The sequence below is a fragment of the Leopardus geoffroyi genome, chromosome A2 (genome assembly GCF_018350155.1).
Source record: "Leopardus geoffroyi isolate Oge1 chromosome A2, O.geoffroyi_Oge1_pat1.0, whole genome shotgun sequence".
Taxonomy (NCBI): domain Eukaryota; kingdom Metazoa; phylum Chordata; class Mammalia; order Carnivora; family Felidae; genus Leopardus; species Leopardus geoffroyi.
Window position 1 is genome coordinate 154,062,956 of NC_059331.1, and position 19,930 is coordinate 154,082,885.

The 19,930-nt window shown below is 42.6% G+C and overlaps 1 protein-coding gene across 4 annotated transcripts in view; it reads right to left on the reverse strand.

The window, feature by feature from the left end:
* ATP6V0A4 (ATPase H+ transporting V0 subunit a4) overlaps positions 1–19,930 on the reverse strand; it is a 100,728-nt gene that overhangs the window by 53,593 nt on the left and 27,205 nt on the right. For all 4 annotated transcript variants that reach the window (XM_045495815.1, XM_045495814.1, XM_045495816.1 and 1 more), the window contains 6 exons: positions 13,264–13,389; positions 12,720–12,814; positions 10,993–11,119; positions 5,946–6,028; positions 4,706–4,799; positions 1,949–2,161 (listed from right to left, as the gene is read on the reverse strand). In XM_045495815.1, the coding sequence (XP_045351771.1) occupies positions 1,949–2,161; positions 4,706–4,799; positions 5,946–6,028; positions 10,993–11,119; positions 12,720–12,814; positions 13,264–13,389 (738 nt within the window). The remainder of the gene's footprint in view (positions 1–1,948; positions 2,162–4,705; positions 4,800–5,945; positions 6,029–10,992; positions 11,120–12,719; positions 12,815–13,263; positions 13,390–19,930) is intronic.

A 19,930-nucleotide genomic window follows, 5' to 3' on the forward strand; every position in this document is an offset into this window, starting at 1 on the left:
GGATTGTGCCGCTCCAGCATGGGCATAAAATCAGATCCCCTATACCACTGTTAAGTCCTTCAGGACCTGCCCTGCAGCCTCTCCCTGACCTTCTTCCCATTCTTGCAACTTGCCACACCTTCACTCCAGCCAGGTGGGCCTGCACTCCACGCTCCTCCCCACCTCCATCCACCTGCTCACTGATGACCCTTCCATGGTTCAGCTCAGGCATCACGTCCTCCAGGGAGCACCCCTGCCCTTCCCGAGCTGGGTGAAATGCTCTTTTTAGGTGCCCCATTTAAGCAGTTGTTGGACTGCCATATGGGGACATTTAAATCCAGCCTTCTGGCTTCAGGATCACAGTCAGGTTACTTGTACTTTGTGTGACTCAGTTTCCTCATATGTACAAAGGGGTTAAAGATAGCTCCTGCCTCCTAGGCCAATTCCATGTCAAGGCCTTTACTTCCAGATCCTTCAGCTTGAAAGTTCTCCCTCCTATCCTGTCACCTGCTCCTGCTCCAAGCCACCCGCTCAGAGGGGCCTTCTGAGGGCAACAGCCCTATCACAGTATTGTAAGACCTAAAATTCCAGGTGTCACCTTGATGTCTTTGAGTCTCACAGGGCCCCAAAGTCCAAGCCATGAGTTCCTCTGTTTTCATCAGATTTGCCTCCCATGGAGGGGGAAGGGCTCCCCACCCAGCTAGCTCTCCCAGAGGCCAGACCATTTGCACACTGCCCAGTCTTCGACCCAATGGGCTTCACCCCCCTGCCACCCCAGAAAGGTATTCTAACAAGCTACTCACGTCCTCCCATGGAAACCAGACCCCCTCCTCTTGTGGGAGGCTGCCTCCCATAGCCCGGCTGGCTCATTGTGCCCCCAAGTGCAAGCCCCAAGTACAACCTCCATGCGGCCCTGTGTGGGGAGTGGTGTCCTCCTGCCCTGGGCTATAAGCATATGTGACTAATCAACTGCTGCCAGTTTCATGTGTCCGATGGCCAGTGTTGTGTGTTTGGCCATCTTGTACCATTTAGGGCAGAGTTTCCTTTCTTCACCAACGGGGTGAACAGGTGATCAGAACAAAGCCCGTCACCCCCCACCCCATCCTCCACCATCTGCCGCCCTCCTGCTCACCACCATCACCACCTGAAATCACATTAGTTATGGACATGCCTACTATCTGTCTTCCTTTCTAGAAAGTCTGTCAGACCAGGGCTTCGTTCTGCCTGCATAGCCCTGGATCTGTTCCTGGTGCACAGTGACCATCTGGAGAGGTGAACGACGAAGGCTGTAAGATTAACCAAGGTACAGAGTGCAGAGCATAGCTGTGGGCACAGAGTGAGCACAGGGGTCTGGCTGTTTGTCTTTCTGGCCAGACAGTGACCTTCATGAGGGAATGGACATACCTACAGTCACACTGCATGTGGGACCTACAGTCTCATCTAGCAGAGTGACTAGCACATCAGTGCTCAACATGCGCTTGCAGTAAATCAGAGAGATGGTGGATATCTGTCAAACATCGAGAAGAAAAGGAATTTTCTGACACATGCCCAGCACTAGATTAAGAACTGAAGATACAGGGGCGCCTGGGTGGCTCAGCCAGTTACATGTCCAACTTCGGCTCAGGTCATGATCTCGCAGTTCGTGATTCGAGCTCCGCATCGGGCTCTCTGCGGACAGCACAGAGCCTGCTTCAGATCCTCGGCCCCCTCCCTCTCTCTCTCTGTCTGCCCCTCCCCCACCTGTGTGCACGTGCTCGCTCTCTCTCTCAGAAATACATAAACATTAAAAATTAAAGAAAAAAAGAAGAACTGAAGACACAAAGATGAAGGAGACTTGCCACTTGTCACCAGCAAGTCACTTATGAACTTCATGGGACTTAGGAGGATGACAACCTTAGCGCCTGACAGAGGGGCTGCGGAGGCTGGACGCGACTCCTCCCCCCCCTCCCCTGCTCCATCTGCCACTCACCATGCCTTGCTCTAATGCCCTCTTGATGCGCCCAGTGTCTGCCACCGGGAACCAGATTTCAGCAATGACGCACTGCTGGGTGACGTCAATGTTGCACATGTTCAGGATGTGGTAAATAGCTTTCATCTTCTGCACTTTAATGACCCAGGAGTGCCAGTTGGCAGCTGCTTCTTGGAGGAGGCGCTGACGGTGAGACTCTGTTTGTGTGATGACCTGGGCGAGACAGACACACAGAGAAACAAGGAACACACAGGGAGCCCCGCAATGTGGCAAAATGGAAGCTCGTCGGTCATAAAGGCTTCTTCCGCTCTGGGCTCCCTCCCCTGGCCTGTGGCCCTTCCCCGCCCTCAACCCTCAAGAGCAGAGTATCTTCCCTTGTAGAGGTTAAAACCCTTGGGCAAAGATCGTATCCTCCTTTTCTTCTAAATTCCTTACAGTACTATTGTCATACGTTGAATTGTGTCTCCAAAAAAGATAGGCTGAGTCCTAACCCCTCGTACCTATGAATGTGACCTTATTTGGAAACAAGGTCTTTGCAAATGGAATTAAGTTAAGGTCATACTGGAGTGGGGTGGGCCCTAACTAATATGACTGGTGTCCTTATAAGGGATTTGGACATCTAGGCACACAGGGAAGAATGCCCTGTGCGATTCAGGCAGAGACTGGAGTGAGGTATCTACAAACCAAGGAACACCAAAGATTGCAGACAACGACCAGGGGCTAGGGAGATGTCTATGTCTCTTCGGGCTGCTATAATACAATACCATAGAGGGTGGCTTACAAACAACAAAAACTTATCGTTTGCAGTCCTGGAAGCTGGCGGTCTGAGATCAACGCACTCACCATCACGGTCAGGTGAGGATCCTCTTCTGGGTTATCTTCACATGGTAGAAGGGGCAAGCGAGCTCTCTGGGGCCTCCTTCATAAGGGCACTAATCCCATTCACGGGGGCCCCCTCCTCATAACCCAATCACTTCCCAAAAGCCCCACCTCCTAATACCATCGCCTTGGGCATTAGGTTTTCAACCCAGGAGTTTGGAGGTGGGGGCAACACAGAAAAGGACCCCTTCCTAGAGCCTTCAGAGTTAGCACGGCCCTGCTGACACCTAGATCTCAGATTTCCAGCCTCTAGAACCGTGAGAGAATAAATTTCTGTTGTTTTAAGCCACCCAGTTTGTGGTAATTTGTTATAGGAGCCCGAGGAAATTAATACATCAAAATGCTTTTTGTACCTAATGTCTTCAATAAACGACAAGTGAATTAATGAAGGAGGGAATGGACAATTTTGCCCACAGAGTTTATTTATTTAATGGGATTCATTTTTGTTCAGGGCTATAAGAGAGTACCCTTCTCAGCAACGTTCTCAAGTGGCTCCCCAGGAGCGTAAGTTTGGCATAACTTCTTTTCCCCATGAGGTTTTCCTAAAATCTAGTAGGGAGCATTCGGGGAAAGGAGTTCAAGGGTAATTGCTTTAGGGAAGCACAGTCTCTTTGACAAGTGAGAAAGAAGGAGGAGAAGGGATTAAAGACATTAAGCAAAGATTTTTCTGGGAAGGCAAAGACGTTTGTTATCCTAAGAGTTTTGAAACACACACACATTCGCACACCTAATTCCTGAAGATACTCACGGAGGATCCAGAACTGTGCTAACAACCAACACGGCAGACACATGCGGCCATTAAAATTTTAAACTTAATTAAAATGAATTGAAAATAAAAATTCAGTTCCTGGTCAGTCAGAGAAAGACAAAAATCCTATGCCTTCACTCACATGAGGACTTTAAGAGGCAAAAGAGATGAACATAAGGGAAGGGAAACAAAAATAATATAAAAACAGGGAGGGGACAAAACAGAAGAGATTCATAAATATGGAGAACAAACTGAGGGTTGCTGGAGGGGTGGGGGGAGGGGGGGATGGGCTAAATGGGGAAGGGGCATTAAGGAATCTACTCCTGAAATCATTGTTGCACTGTATGCTAACTAATTTGGATGTAAAATTTAAAAAAGAAAAAAGAAAATTTTAAAAAAAGAAAAAAAAATGAATAAATGTTAAAAAATTTTAAACACAAATTTAAAAAAAGTGAAAAAAACATTCAGTTCCTCAGCTGCCCTAGCCACGTGTCAAGTGCTCAGTGGTTACGTGGAGCTCATGGCCACGGCATTGCAAGTCAGACGACATGTCCACAGAAAGTTCTGGTGGAACACATTCATCTACAATAAACAACCTGACGTAGGCCCAGCAGCATTCAGAGACTACTTGGAAAGTTTACTGAAGCAAGTGTTCTAATCACAGAAGTGCTGACTGTCACCCTGGGGGATGACTAACTTTACAAAAGGATCTGAATTTGAGGTATGTGCCCTCGGTGAAACAGGACTCACTCACTGTTTTTACCGAAGTAATTGGTCAGCTCAAAGAAGTGTGTGAGTCCATGGAAAAAGAATCAGTCAGACTGGTTGGTCAACTGAATTGGCTAGTTAGCTGTACCATAGATGTGGCCTCGGTGATCATATCAGACTGGGCTGGCCACCCAAAAGCCGACTGGGGCTGCGGTCAGTTCTCAGCCCAGGAAGAGCAGGACTGACATCCCCAAACACCCCCTGCACCCCCGTGAACACTGCTTTCTGATTATGAAATCTCCTGCAGTGGTAGCCGGGAGAGCACAGCTACCATTCCAGCCAGGCTGGAAGCGAGGGCCCTGGGACACAGGACTTCTCTGGAAGTGGGGGAGGTAGGTCACGCGCCTCAACGCCTCACTCACGGTGATTAAATCTTCCAGCTTCACATTGATGCCGGCCAGCATCTCTCTGCGCTCCGCTGCAGGCTCTGGGCAGGGATATATGATAGCTCGAAACCTGTGTTTCATACATTCCAAAGGTCACAAGGCGGGGGGTTACGACGGAAAAGCATTCCGCATGTCCTCTTCTGCTAGCCATCACTGGCTTCGGTTGGATGACCATCCTTTTCGAGAATAACTGTCTCTTTGGCACTCGGAAAGCGAATCCCAGTTCTAAGGGTTCCCAACGCATCGCTCGCACTATTTGAATTAAAGCTATGGTTCTATTATATGAATGAGCTTCGTTCAACCCAAAGAAACTGTGGGCTGTTATGTAAATAAGACTACAGCGTGACTTGTCTCTTCTTGTCCCCAGAATATATTAATGCAATAACGTCCTTCCCTGCTGAATAATTTCTGCTGGAATAAAACGATTCTGTAAAATCAGAAACAATTCAGCATGCAGTTTGCCTACTCATTAGTGGCTGATAAAGAGTGTGAGAGGGAATACACTTATTTGATTACCATGTCTACTTTTAGTTACCTTGACTTTTGCTGATTCAAGTCCTCTCTGCTCCTAGTCCCACAGCTCTTAAAAATTATTTGCATTTTAAAAAATTTAGGGGCGCCCGGGTGGCTCAGTCAGTTGAGCTTCCGACTTCCGGCTCAGGTCATGATCTCACAGTCTGTGAAATCGAGCCCCGCATTGGGCTCTGTGCCGAAAGCTCAGCCTGGAGCCTGCTTCAGATTCTGTTTCTCCCTGTCTCTCTTACCCTCCTCTTCATGCTCTGTCTCTGTCTCAAAAATAAACATTAAAAAAATTTTTTTTAATTTGTTTAATTTGTTTTTTTTTTTTTTTTTTTTGAGAGAGAGAGAGAGAGAGAGAGACAGAATGCGAGTGGAGGAGGGGCAGATAGAAAGGGAGACCAGAATCCAAAGCGGGCTTCAGGCTCTGAGCTATCAGCACAGAGACCTACCTACACAGGGCTCAAACTCACCACAAGATCATGACCTGAGCCGAAGTCAGATGCTTAACTGACTGAGCTACCCAGGTGCCCCATAAAAATCAGTCTCATGTTTAACATTATCTGGTCAAACGTCAGAAAGTTGTTCTAAAATCCTAAGGGATCTCAAAGAAGGCCCAGTCAAGAGTACTCTGTCTCCCATCCCTCTTCACCTAATCATGACCCAATCCCTGATGAAAGAGCCATGAACAGTCTCTTACCCATCACAGATCTTCTTGATTTTCTGTCTGAGTTGCTCTCCTTGATAAAATATGATGAAAATATTCTTTTTAATTTCTTCTTTCTGGAAAATCAAAAATCAGAATTATATTTATATATATATATAATGTTTTCTTTGTGGTTATAATGTAACAGAAATGTAAAATCTTGTTTTCATATTTAAAAAAAATTATAAATTTGGGGCACCTGGGCGGTTCAGTCGGCTAAGCATCCAAATGAAAGAAAGAAAGAAAGAAGAAAACTTCACCCTCTCCCAGTTAATCTAATCCGTTATTCCTTATGGTTGAAGGCAAGGCCCCTGAAACAGGTCAAGGCAGCCTTAAAACAACAACCAACAACTGGCTACACTAGCTGGACTACAGCTGGGCCTCTTTTCAGCTCTAACCCTACACTTAAGAGACGGGTTGATAAACAAGAAACCACGCAGAAGACAGGAACCAGGATATTATAAAGCTTGAAATGAAAATAGCTGACCTAGCTCGCTAAAGTTAACTCACACACAACTTTTAATGTTTATTTATTTTTGAGAGAGAGACAGAGACAGGGCATGAGTGGGGGAAGGGAGACACAGAATCTGAAACAGGCTCCAGGCTCCAAGCTGTCAGCACAAAACCCAACACGGGGCTCAAACTCAGGAACGGCGAGATCATGACCTAGGCCAAAGTCGAATGCTTAACCAACTGAGTCACCTAGGTGCCCCAACTCATACACAACTTCTATATTTCAGGGGTGAGTGGGTGTTCGATGTTTAACAAAGATAAAAGCCATGCCTAATTTTTGACTCGCTGTATGCCCATAAGAACACTGATTAAAATGCAAATCTAAAGTTCAAGTTTGACGGTTCACAAGAAAGAGAAAATATATATTTCACAAATATATATGAAAATGTTCAAGCAAAGAAATGAGCTATTTTGCTCTTATTTAGTTCGGGGTGGATGGGGGTAAAGGTAAAATTATGAAATCCATTGTTGGAAAAGTTATAACCACACACCATTCAGGGCACTGGAATCAGGTATGGCCCCACTGAAAAGTCATTTGTCAGGACCCATCAAGTGTCATGATGGGTAAGAAGTACCCTTTAAACCATACCCTTTAAACCCTTTAAACCATACCCTTTAAACCAGCAATCCTATTTCCTTGAATTTATATCATGGAAATTATTCCAAAGAAAATAATCTGCATGCACGAAGATGTTCATCATAGTGTCTATATTCTGGAGAAACACAGGAAATAAAGTCCATGAATAGATAGTTAATGTCACATCAACTCACTGGAAATCCTAGGCATCAATTAAAAAGAAGATAAATTGAATCGTCTCTTTGGCAGCAGGTGAGGGGTATTTAAGATTTGGGGAGCTGCTTGGTTTACGTTATTTCCAAAGGTTCCTTTGTCCAAGAAACACTGGTCCTTTTCTGAATCCTTAATTCCACTTGTCCCTTAATCCACCAGAACCAGGAATCTGCTCTGATCTCATCGGATCTGCTCAGTGACCTTCAATGTTAACAGGCTAAGGTCATCCTTTTCCAGATGCTGACTTTATAAATACTGTCTCTACCACCATGACTATTACATGCCAAAACATGGTTGTCAAAGTGATGATTTAAAGTCAGTTTTTGAAATAATATCTATAAGGGACACATAGTGATATAGAGGAATTTTGTATTAGCTCAGATCAAGAGAAGGACAAAAAAAATGATTCCATGTTTATTACTACGACCTGCCTATGGCTTATGAACAAGAGAAAAATAGCACTAGAGAAAAGTAAGCTTTCTTCCTATTTTAAATTTAACTATGAAATTGTTTTCCATGAAATAAAACCTAAGTTAATTTTTTTCCCCTCTCTCCTGGAAAAGATGATGACACTCAGAAATAAGCCCAACTTGGAATTAAAAAGTAAGGCGACTTAGGGGCGCCTGGGTGGCTCAGTTGGTTAAGTGCCGGACTTCAACTCAGGTCATGCTCTCACAGTCTATGGGTTCGAGCTCCATGTCTGGCTCTACACTGACAGCTCAGAGCCTGGAGCCTGGTTCAAGTTCCGAGTCTCCCTCTCTCTGTCCCTCCCTTAACCATGCTCTGTCTCTTTCTCTCTCTCTCTCAAAAATAAACATTAAAACAAATTTTTTTTTTAAGTAAGGGAATTTAAATACTAACTGGAAGGGCAGAGGAAGTAAACCCTACGGAATTAATAGCAGGAAGTGCATGGCACTCAGCGAAGAGCCCTCTCAGCATCCTTGTTTGAAGCATCCCATCCACTGACTACCAATATCAGTATGCTTGTTAAAAATGCAGAATCTGGGGGCACCTGGGTGGCTCAGTCAGTTAAGCATCTGACTCTTGATCTTGGCTCAGGTCATGATCTCACAATTCATGGCTCCTCAGTGACAGTGCAGAGCCTGCTTCGGATTCTCTCCCTCCTTCTCTGTCTCTGCCCCTCCTCCGCTTGCACCTTGCCCTCAAAATAAATAAATAAACTTTAAAAAAAAAAATAAAATAAACCCTCTAAAAAAAAACAGGGCAGAATCTGAGGCCCCACCCCTACTCCACTGTATCAGAATCTGCATTTAACTAGGTACCAGGGTCACTCATGTGCCTGTGCACACTGAAGCTTGGATTGCACTGACTGAACTCAGTTCTTAGCTAAACTTCCAGGAACTGGTAGAGCTGTGTCTTGGAGGTGTTACCAACAATCAGACCTTGAACTGAACTTTTGTAGGGTTTTTTTTTTTTTTTAGAAAAGGGGGGCAGATACTGGCACAAAAACAGACACTCAGACCAATGGAACAGGAATAGAGAACCCAGAAATGGACCCACAAACGTATGGCCAACCAATCTTTGACAAAGCAGGAAAGAATATCCAATGGGATAAAGGCAATCTCTTCAGCAAGTGGTGCTGGGAAAACTGGACAGCAACATGCAGAAGAATGACCCTGGACCACTTTCTTACACCAGACACAAAAATAAACTCAAAATGGATGAAAGACCTCAATGTAAGACAGGAAGCCATCAAAATCCTAGAGGAGGAAGCAGGCAACAACCTCTTTGACCTTGGCTGCAGCAACTTCTTACTCAACAGGCCTCCAGAGGCAAGGAAAACAAAAGCAGAAATGTACTATTGGGGCCTCATCAGAATAAAAAGCTTCTGCACAGTGAAGGAAACAATCAGCAAAACTAAAAGGCAACCAACAGACTAGGAGAAGATATTTGCAAACAACATATCAGATGAAGGGTTAGTATCCAAAATCTATAAAGAATTTATCAAACTCAACACCTAAAAAACAAATAATCCAGTGAAGAAATGGACAAAAGACATGAATAGACACTTCTCCAAAGACGACATCCAGATGGCCAACCAACACATGAAAAAATGCTCAACATCACTCATCATCAGGGAGATACAAACCAAAACCACCATGAGATACCACCCCACACCTGTCTGAATGGCTAACATTAACAACTCAGGCAACGACAGATGTTGGCGAGGATGCGGAGAAAGAGGATCTCTTTTGCATTGTTGGCGGGAATGCAAGCTGGTGCAGCCACTCTGGAAAACAGAATGGAGTTTCCTCAAAAAATTTAAAATAGAACTACCCTACGACCCAGTAATTGCACTACTAGGTATTTATCCGAGGGATACAGGTGTGCTGTTTTGAAGGGACACATGCACCCCCATGTTTATAGAAGCATTATCAACAATAGCCAAAGTATGGAAAGAGCCCAAATGTCCATCAACAGATGGATGGATAAAGAAGATGTGGTATATACATATACAATGGAGTATTACTTGGCAATCAAAAAGAATGAAATCTTGCCATTTGCAACCACAAGGATGGAACTGGAGGGTATTATGCTAAGTGAAAGTAGTCAGTCAGAGAAAGACAAATATCATATGACTTCACTCATATGAGGGCTTCATGGGACAAAACAGATGAACATAAGGGAAGAGAAGCAAAAATAATATAAAAACAGGGAGGGGAAAAAAACACAAGAGACTCTTAAATTTAGAGAACAAACAGAGGGTTGCTGGAAGGGTTGTGGGAGGGAGGATGCACTAAATGGGTTAAGGGGCATTAAGGAATCTACTCCTGAAATCATTGTTGCACTATATGCTAACTAACTTGGATGTAAACTAAAAAATAAATATAAAAAAGAAAGAAAGAAATGTTAAAAAAAATAAATACACATTAAAAATTTTTAAAAATAGAGGTGTCTCAGCTGGTTAAGCATCTGACTTCAGCTCAGGTCATGATCTCGCAGTTTGTGAGTTCAAGCCCCATGTCAGGCTCTGTGCTGACAGCTCGGAGCCTGGAGCCTGCTTCGGATTCTGTGTCTCTCTCTCTCTGCCCCTCCCCTGCTCGTGCTCTGTCTCTCTCTGTCTCTCAAAAATGAATAAATGTAAAAAATAATTCATTAAAAAAAGTTTTTAATAAAATATACCACGAATATATATACAATAGAATATTACTCGGTGATCAAAAGAATGGAATCTTGCCATTCGCAACAATGTGAATGGAAGTAAATGTATTACGCTGAGCAAAATAAGTCAGAGAAAGACAAATATATGATTTCACTCATATGTGGAATTTAAGAAACAAAACAGATGAACATAGGGAAAAGGAAGGGAAAATAATATAAAAACAGAGAGGGGAGCAAACCAGAAGAGACTCTGAAATACAGAGAACAAACTGAGGGTAGCTGGAGGGGACTTGGGCGGGGGGATGGGCTAAATGGGTGATGGGCATTAAGGAGGGCATTTGTTGGGATGAGCACTGGGTGTTAACATGTAAGTGATCAGTCGTTAAATTCTACTCCTGAAACCATTACTACACTATATATTAACTAACTTGGATTTAAATTTTTAAAAATAAAAGAAACAAGGAAAAAAAGAGGGGGGGCAGAGAAAAGAAAGGAAGCAGATATTAGCTTCAAAGAACTACAGACTCACTGTTTCAGAGAAGCCCCACCCCCACCGCACAGGCCCAAGGCCCCAGGAAGCCGAGGAGAGAGTTCTCTGTAGCCCGGGACACCCACCGTGACGGGATCCTCTAGAGTCACGTCCATCTCACTGAACTTCAGGTAGATGTTCCCTCGGCAGACTCTCCACAGCAGCCTCTCAAAGGAAGCCATCCTCTCCCTGTTGATCACACCGGCCGTGAACCTGGGCAGTCAGACAGAGGCACTGATGAGCGGGAGAGGCACAGAGAGCGGGAGGCAGGGAGAAGGCCCCGTAGGACGTGAGGATGTGCCACCAGGAGACAGAGGCCCGCTTCGCCCTGAGCAGGAGGCAACGACTGGGCCCTAGGTGGCAGGCGTAGGGAGGCCACCCTGCATCAGAGCCCCAACCCCACCAAGTCGTGTTTCCTCTCACGTGTTGAGGTTTCCCTAATCACCCCGATACTACGTATTCACTTATTTGCGATTAGAAATACACTAGACCATTTGTTATGGCATCAGAACTAAAGAAAGGAACTATCCCAACTGCTCAACAATGGGCTCTGGGTATTTTTACAAATAATGTACTAAGAATGAAATATACAGGGCGCCTGGGTGGCTCAGTGAGTTAAGCCTCTGACTCTTGATTTCTGCTCAGGTCCTGCCCCTCCGGTGGTGAGACAGAGCCCCAGATCAGGCTCCATGCTAAATGTCGTGCCTGCTTGGGATGCGCTCGCTCATGCGCTCTTTCTCTCTCTCTCTCCCCCTCTCCCTCTCTCTCTCTGCCCCCCTCCCCTACCCGTTCTCTCTCTCCTCTCTCTCTCTAAATAAATAAACTTTAATTTAAAAAATAGAAGTGTTGGGGCGCCTGGGTGGCTCAGTCGGTTAAGTGTCTGACTTCAGCTCAGGTCACGATCTCGCGGTCCGTGAGTTCGAGCCCCGCGTCAGGCTCTGGGCTGATGGCTCGGAGCCTGGAGCCTGCTTCCAATTCTGTGTCTCCCTCTCTCTCTGCCCATCCCCTGTTCATGCTCTGTCTCTCTGTCTCAAAAATAAATAAACATAAAAAAAAATTTTTTTTTAAATATTAAAAAAAAATAAAATAAAAAATAGAAGTGTAACATACATACTAATTTCCATTCATCTCTACTTTTAAAACCATCCAGGTGTCTAGATAATTTCTGACAGAAACTTTATACTCATTTCAAAATGGTTACTTTCGGCGATCTATTAGTTTAAACCTACGCTGATCCCATATTACCTTCTGATCAAATATTTTCTATACGGATTCATCAGTTTGACTTGGACACTGAATGAAATCCCTCCATTTTGAATCACCACACATTTTGGTGGGTATCATCATATCACATTACTGCTCCTTATGGATGAGCTGCTCACATAATTACCTCATTTCCAATTGCACTTCAGATGTCAAACTCCAAATCTATTTTATTATCAAAGCAGTATTCCAAAGATAAGGAAGCAGGGAACAGTTGCGAAAACCCATCTAAACAATTCTTGCCATAGTCTTGCCCTTGTGTGTGGGGACAACACGAACATTGTACTCTTCAGGCTCCAGCATGTTGGTTTCACCACTAACACGAAGTTATCTCTCCACCAATCTGAAAAGGTTACTCTGGGGTTTATGACTGTGTGGAGGCCTTATATTTATTGAAATAGCCATCATTCCAGGGGCTAGTTCATTCATTCATTCATTCATTCATTCACTCACTCACTCAAGCACTCGGGGAAATCCAACACCAACCAGGCACTGAGCTGTGGACCAGAAACCCATCTACATGTAACTTTCAGAGCAGAGAGACACTAACCCCAGCTTTCCAGTCACATATGCAGGTGTGGCTCTCAATTCCAGGAGGCCAGAGGTATCCTCCGTAAAGAAATCATCAGCTAGGCTGGTTTCGGTCTGAAAGTCAAAGAACCATTTATTTTCTTTTACATGCATTTGGACTACCTTAAAATCTCCCTGCATCTCAAGGGTTTGTCCATGTTTCATGAAACTTTAATTTTCCACAAAGAGTTAGTAGAATTCAAAAAGTGGAGTGCTCCTTGCCAGATCAAAGCCTTCCCCAGTCTTTTACTACCTAAAGCCCAAACCTGTCCAATCTCATGCTTTGTTCTGACTTTGTTCTTGGTGTTTAGGGCACGTACTTTTTAATGAGCGCCATAATATTTCTGCCTTTAGTTCACAATGGCAACATGTTTCACCCAGAATACCCTCCCCCTCACTAATGACCTAGCCATGGGACAGAAACACAGTGATTTATGCATATTCCAAAACCAGTCAGTTTTCAAAATGGAAACTTGAGGCCCTGGGGGAAAGGTCCCTTTAATAAATAATCCCCAGATAACAACCTCGAAGAAGTCCTGGGTTTTCTTCAGGAGATGTTTGAGTTCGGTCAGTTCTAGGAAGCTTTTCTTTAAAGCCTGCTGGTTCTGGTTGGCTTCCTGTAATTCTCCTTCCAGTTTTTCTAGAAGAGTCTATGCAGAATGGAAAAAGAAGGTAAAGCAGGCAGAAAGTCCTATGACATTTGCCCTACCTTCACCACTACAAATAACTAAATATCAAAAAGAATTCAGTGCATCATAAGGTAGCCTGGAGTTGAGTGGCCCATTCAGTGCAACACAGTATGACCGCAGAGCTACAAGCTAGATCGGTTTTCACCAAATGGGGAGGATTAGAAAACACTTTGGGGGGATGGAAATTAGCTTCGGGAAGCCTAGGCATTTCAGCAAAGTATGTGTCTCTCCCCCATTTCAAACACTTAAAAGGGAAGCTAAAGTGAATTTACATGTTGAGAATTCCTTCCGCCTCAAACACACTGTACTGATAAAATACAAAAAGAGAAATCACTAGTTCTGGGTTGGAGTCTGGAGAACCAGGTACAAGCAAGAGAAAAAGGCTACATAGAGAAACGGCAAGATAGGCAAGAAGACAAAATCAAAAAATAAGAAACAATCTTCCTTCCAAAATGAGCATACAAAATGAGTAAGTCTCAAGAAGAAATCTTACGATAAGAAAAATCACCAACAAAATCAACAGTCAGAACACAAACTCACACTGGGTGCAATTATTTTTATGGAATAGTCTGAAAAAGAGTTTAAGGTTTTTTTTAGAATGCTCAAAGAGCACTACGTACACACACACACACACACACACACACACCCCTACACACATACACACCACTAAATTATTAAATAAGCATGTCCTAAAATGAAAAAACAGGTAAATATAAAAGGGGAACCATTGGACATGTGGGGCGCCTGGGTGGCTGAGTCAGTTAAACATCCAACTCTTGATTTCGGTTCAGGTCATGATTTCACAGTTCATGGGTTCAAGCCCTGAGTCGGGCTCTGTTCTGACAGGTCCGCACTGTCAGTGGGGTAGAGATTCTCTCTCTCCCACTCTCTCTGCCCCTCCCCAGCTTGTGCTCACTCTCTCTCTCTCAAAATAAATAAACTTTAAAATCAAGAAATCTTGGAAATGTAAAATATAGGTATTGAAATTCAAAATGTAATAGGTGAGGATCTCTCTGTTGGGCACAATTTGTGAATGCACTACTGAGATTTGGCAAATAATTAAAAAATTTGAAAGCTCAGGGTGCCTGGTTGACTCAGCTGGTTAAGGGCCCAACTTGATTTTAGCCCAGGTCATGATCCCAGAGTGGTAGGATCGAGCTCCACATCAGGCTCTGCACTGACCATGGAGCCTGCTTAAGATTCTCTGTCTCTCTCTCTCTCCCTCCCTCTGCCCCTCTCCCTGACTCTCTAAAAACACACACACACACACACACACACACACACACACACAGACACACACACATATGAAAGCTCATTTCTCACCTATTCAAATGTCCAACAACAATAGAATGGATAAAGTGTGGTACATTCAATACAAGAAACACTACCCAGCAGTGAAAATGAATTAATTTCAGAAACATGAAACAATATGGTGTCTTAAAAATAAAACGATGTAAGAAAACAGAAAGTTGCAAAAGAATAAACATGATTTCATTTACATAAAACTAAAATGTGCAAAGCTAAATCATATGCTATTTAGAAGACTAAATATGCGATAAAACTCTACAGAAACAAAGAAAAGAAAAATACAAAATTCAGGACAGTGATTGTCTCCAAGTGGGGAGGAGTGCAGAGGGGAGTGGGGAGGAGAGTGGAGGGGAGAGGCGGGAGGGGAGGGCACACAGAGGGCTTTAACACCATCACTGTGGTCACCTTTATCTCATTCGGAGTGATGGCATTCAGTGTTTACTGTATCATTATTCTTTATACCTTACACACAGTTTCTAAAAATTCTACTGTATCAATTCAACATTTAACAAAAACAATGGTCAGTGAATCAGCAACCATAATAGATGAAAGTGGATTAAGGTCACCTGTTAAAAGACGGAGAAGATCATGCTAGATATTTTTTTAATCTACCTAAGAGACACTTTTACCAAAGAGATTAGAAAATAAACAATAAAACAAAAATATTCCTGCAAATGTTAGTTCCCCTCCCTCCCAAAAAAACATATTAATATCAGAAAAAAATTGAATTTTTAGTATTTTTTATGATGGAAAATTTCATACACATTGCAGAGAGAACTCCACCATGGGCCCCACATGCACATCACCCAGTGATAATCACTACCCTAAATTTTGAACACTAACTATAGTGGCAGAAAGTTGGGGGAGAAAACGGAGTTTTTTCTTAACCGCTTCTTAACCATTTGCTCTATACGCTCAATGATTCTATTAAAAATAGTGCTGGGGCCTGCTAGGAATTTACCCAAGGGATACAGGAGTAGTGATGCATAGGGGCACTTTTACCCCAATGTTTATAGCAGCACTCTCAACAATAGCCAAATTATGGAAAGAACCTAAATGTCCATCAACTGATGAATGGATAAAGAAACTGTGGTTTATATACACAATGGAGTACTACGTGGCAATGAGAAAGAATGAAATATGGCCCTTTGTAGCAACGTGGATGGAACTGGAGAGTGTGATGCTAAGTGAAATAAGCCATACAGAGAAAGACAGATACCATATGTTTTCACTCTTACGTGGATCCTGAGAAACTTGACAGAAGACATGGGGGAGGGGAAGGGGCAAAAGAAAAAGTTAAAGAGGGAGGGAGGCAAACCACTCTTATGTGGATCCTGAGAAACTTAACAGAAACCCATGGGGGAGGGGAAGGAAAAAAAATGAGGTTAGAGTGGGAGAGAGCCAAAGCATAAGAGACTCTTAAAAACTGAGAACAAACTGAGGGTTGATGGGGGGGGGGGGGGGGGTGGGAAGGAAGGGTAGGTGATGGGCATTGAGGAGGGCACCTTTTGGGATGAGCACTGGGTGTTGTATGGAAACCAATTTGACAATAAATTTCATATATTAAAAAAAAAATTGTGCTGGGGCACCTGGGTGGTTCAGTCACTTGGGCATCCAACTTCGGCTTGGATCATGATCTCAGGGTTCATGAGTTCAAGCTCCATATCAGGCTCTGTGCTCACAGCTCAGAGCCTGGAGCCTGCTTCAGATTCTGTGTCTTCCTCTCTAACTCTCCCCACTCACACTCCGTCCCTCTCTCTCTCTCTCTCTCTCTCTCTCTCTCTCAATAAGTAATAAACATTTTTTAAAAACCTTTTTTTTAAATAATTCTGCCTTTAAAAATATTTTGGACAACAGCCCATTATTTAAAACATAGTTTACAAAGTGATAGTTAAATGCAAAAAGTAGAAAATTATAATGTAGACAATGGACATGGGGTTACATAAAAATATAGCTGATAAGGATAAAACCTAAAAACTGAGAAGTTATGGCAGTTTCTGCTGAGATGGTGGATTTGTGGGTAGTTTTTTTTTCTGAATTAATATTTCCTCTAGGATTGTTATGAAAGCCTCTTTAGAAAATTTGCAAGTCAAGGGCCCAAAGCCACTTGTGTACTCTTGCACAATCTTGAAGGATTCCCCTTCATAGGAATGCTGGAGGAACACTCAACTAACTGCCAGACCGTTGAATCAGTCTGTTCCCTTGGTCAATGGTTAGACAAATATTGCTACGTATAAGCTCATGCCATTCTAATTTCATCTTTACAACAAATAATACCCAGGAGGAAAATACTGAGGAAGGGCTGTTGGTACACATTGGACTGTAATCTAACTGGTTACCAGTATAAATGTATGAAAGTGTAGAGTTTCAAAACCAACCAGTGGGCCAATGCCTACCTCCTTTGGAGGCAATGATTTTTGTTTTTTTTAAGTACTATCTGAAACATATAACCAACTCAATATCTTCCAAAATATCCAGGTTTTAGTATGGCCAGATCCAAAATATTTTCCAGGGGAGTTGCCAGTCTCGTATCTCTGTTAGAGTATCTTTATTTATACTACTAAAGGCTTCAAAAATTTCAAGAATTTTACATTATCTTTAAAGAAAACAAACAAACAAACCCAGCCAGAGATAAGGCTCAGTTCAGTGAAGCTCCCCTACCTTCCTGCCTCCTTTAATGGGCCCTTCCTTTTCTTAGCATAAAATACGCAAATTTTTTTTAATCAAGATCTACAGGGCCTTCCAGGATCTGGCTCTGCCTACCTTTTGACATTCTTTCTCACTGCCTCACCCCTCCCTCTTTTCACCACCATCTGCTCTAGAAGCTCCTAATGGACATGGCCATGTTTTGTTTCTCTCTAAGCTACCTTGTGCATGGTGGGCACTCAAAGTTTTATAAAAGGAAGGAGAGAGGGAAAGAAAGGGGTAGTCCCCTCAGTTATAATGTCCTTGGCTAAAGAAAACAGCTGGCTGAGGCACAGCTGATCCCAGAAGCCAATCGAGGAGAGGCCTCAGTCTAGAGTAGATACAAAGCATGAGTCATTTCCCACCAGAAAGATGATTAGTTAACAACACATTGGATCCAGCAATTTCACTTCTGGGTATTTATCCGAAGGAAACAAAATCACTGTCTCGAAAAGATGCCTGCAGTCCCGTGTTCATTGCAGCATCATTTACAAGAGTGAAGACAACCTAACTGCTCATCAACAGATGAACGTATAAAGATGGGGTATATGTGCACAGGGAAATATTACTCAGCCATAATAAGAAGGAAATCCTGCCATAACAATGGCATGGATGGACCTTGAGGGTATACTAAGTAAGATAAATCAGGCAGAGAAAGACAAATACTTTATGATATCACTTAAATAGGGAATCTTAAAAAAAAGAAAGAAAGAAAAGAAAAAAAACAAAAAGTTGAATTCATAGATACAGAGAACAGATTGGTGGTTACGGGGGCTTCAGGGTGTGAAATGGGTGAAGGTGGTCTTCCAGCTACAAGATAAATAAATCCTTAGGCTATAATGTATAGTACAGTGACAATAGTTAAGAAAAGAAGGAAGATAAGACAAGAAAAAGAAGATCCCATTGTGCCAGCAAAAGTCTTGTTCAGTAGCATCATACAGACAAGACTTCACTGCTTCTAAGAACTTTGTGTCCTGGGTGGCTCAGTCAGTTAAGCGTCTGACTTTGGCTCAGGTCATGATCTTGCAGTTGGTGAGTTCAAGCCCCACATCAGGTTCACTGCTTTCAGAGCTGGGCCCACTTCCGATCCTCTGTCCCCCTCTTTCTCCTCTTCCCCTGCTTGCGCTCTCTCAAAAATAAATAAAACATTACATTTGCAACTACCTGGATAGAACTAGAGGGTATTATGCTAAGTGAAATTAGTCAGTCAGAGAAAGACAAATATCATATGACTTCACTCATATGACACTTTAAGATACAAAACAGATGAACATAAGGGAAGAGAAGCAAAAATAATATAAAAACAGGGAGGAGAACAAAACATAAGAGACTCTTAAATATAGAGAACAGAGGCTTGCTGGAGGGATTGTGGGAGGGGGGATGGGCCAAATGGGTTAAGGGGCATTAAGGAATCTACTCCTGTAATCATTATTGCACTACATGCTAACTAACTTGGATGTAAATTAAAAAATAAATAAATTATTTAAAACAAAAAGAAATATAAAGTAAAAAAAAAAAAAAAGCAATCATCAATGGATCATAGAACAGAATATTTCCATAGCCTCCAAGTATCCCCACATAAAATATTTAAGTGAACAATGGGAAAATATTAACTTTACATGAGTGCAATCTGATGAATACAACCTTAACCAAGAGATCAAATTTAATGTCACCAATTCTGGGACAAATGGATATCATGTGCCAACTTACATAATGCACTGAGAAGGATGTAGTATCATTGTGTGGTATTCCCGGCAGAAATGCCTAAGTTGAGTCTAATCATAAGCATAGAAAATCAGGTAAACCCAAGTTGAGGGACACTCTAGTAAATGGTTAAGACTTCTCAAAATTGTTATGGTTGAGTAAGACAGGAAGACTGAGGACTTGTGGCAGAGAGATAAGAATAAAGTGCAATAACAATTAAATACAATGCATGATACTAGACTGGAGAGGAGAATAGACAGACTACAAAATTTGTCAAATTTTCTGTAAATGACACTGTTGAGGCAGTTGGTCACATTTGAACAAGGTCTGTAAATGAGATATATAATAGTATTGTCTCAATGTTAATGTATTGATTTTGATCACTGTAGTGTGTTTATGCAAAAGGATGTCCTTTTTCTCAAGAAAAGTACTCTAAAGTATTTAGGGGTTAAGGACATATCTACAGCTTACTCTCAAATAGTTTAGAAAAAACTTGTATGCACATTTACCTGTGTGTAGTGTGTATAAGGAGAAGAAAAAGAAAGAAAAAGAGAGCGAAAGGGAGTGAAAGAGAAAATAAGAGAGAAAAAATATGCAAAATATTAACGGTTAAGGTATTTGAGACAAGTATAAACAGGAGTTTCCTGGCCTATTCTTTCAATTTTTTTATAAATTTGTAATTATTTCAAAATAAAATGTATCTCCCCCACAAAAAGTATATGGGTTCTGAATACCAATGGGATAAGTTCCTGGCTCCTTCATTTATTAACTCTATGATGACAGAAATGTTACTTGACGTCTGATT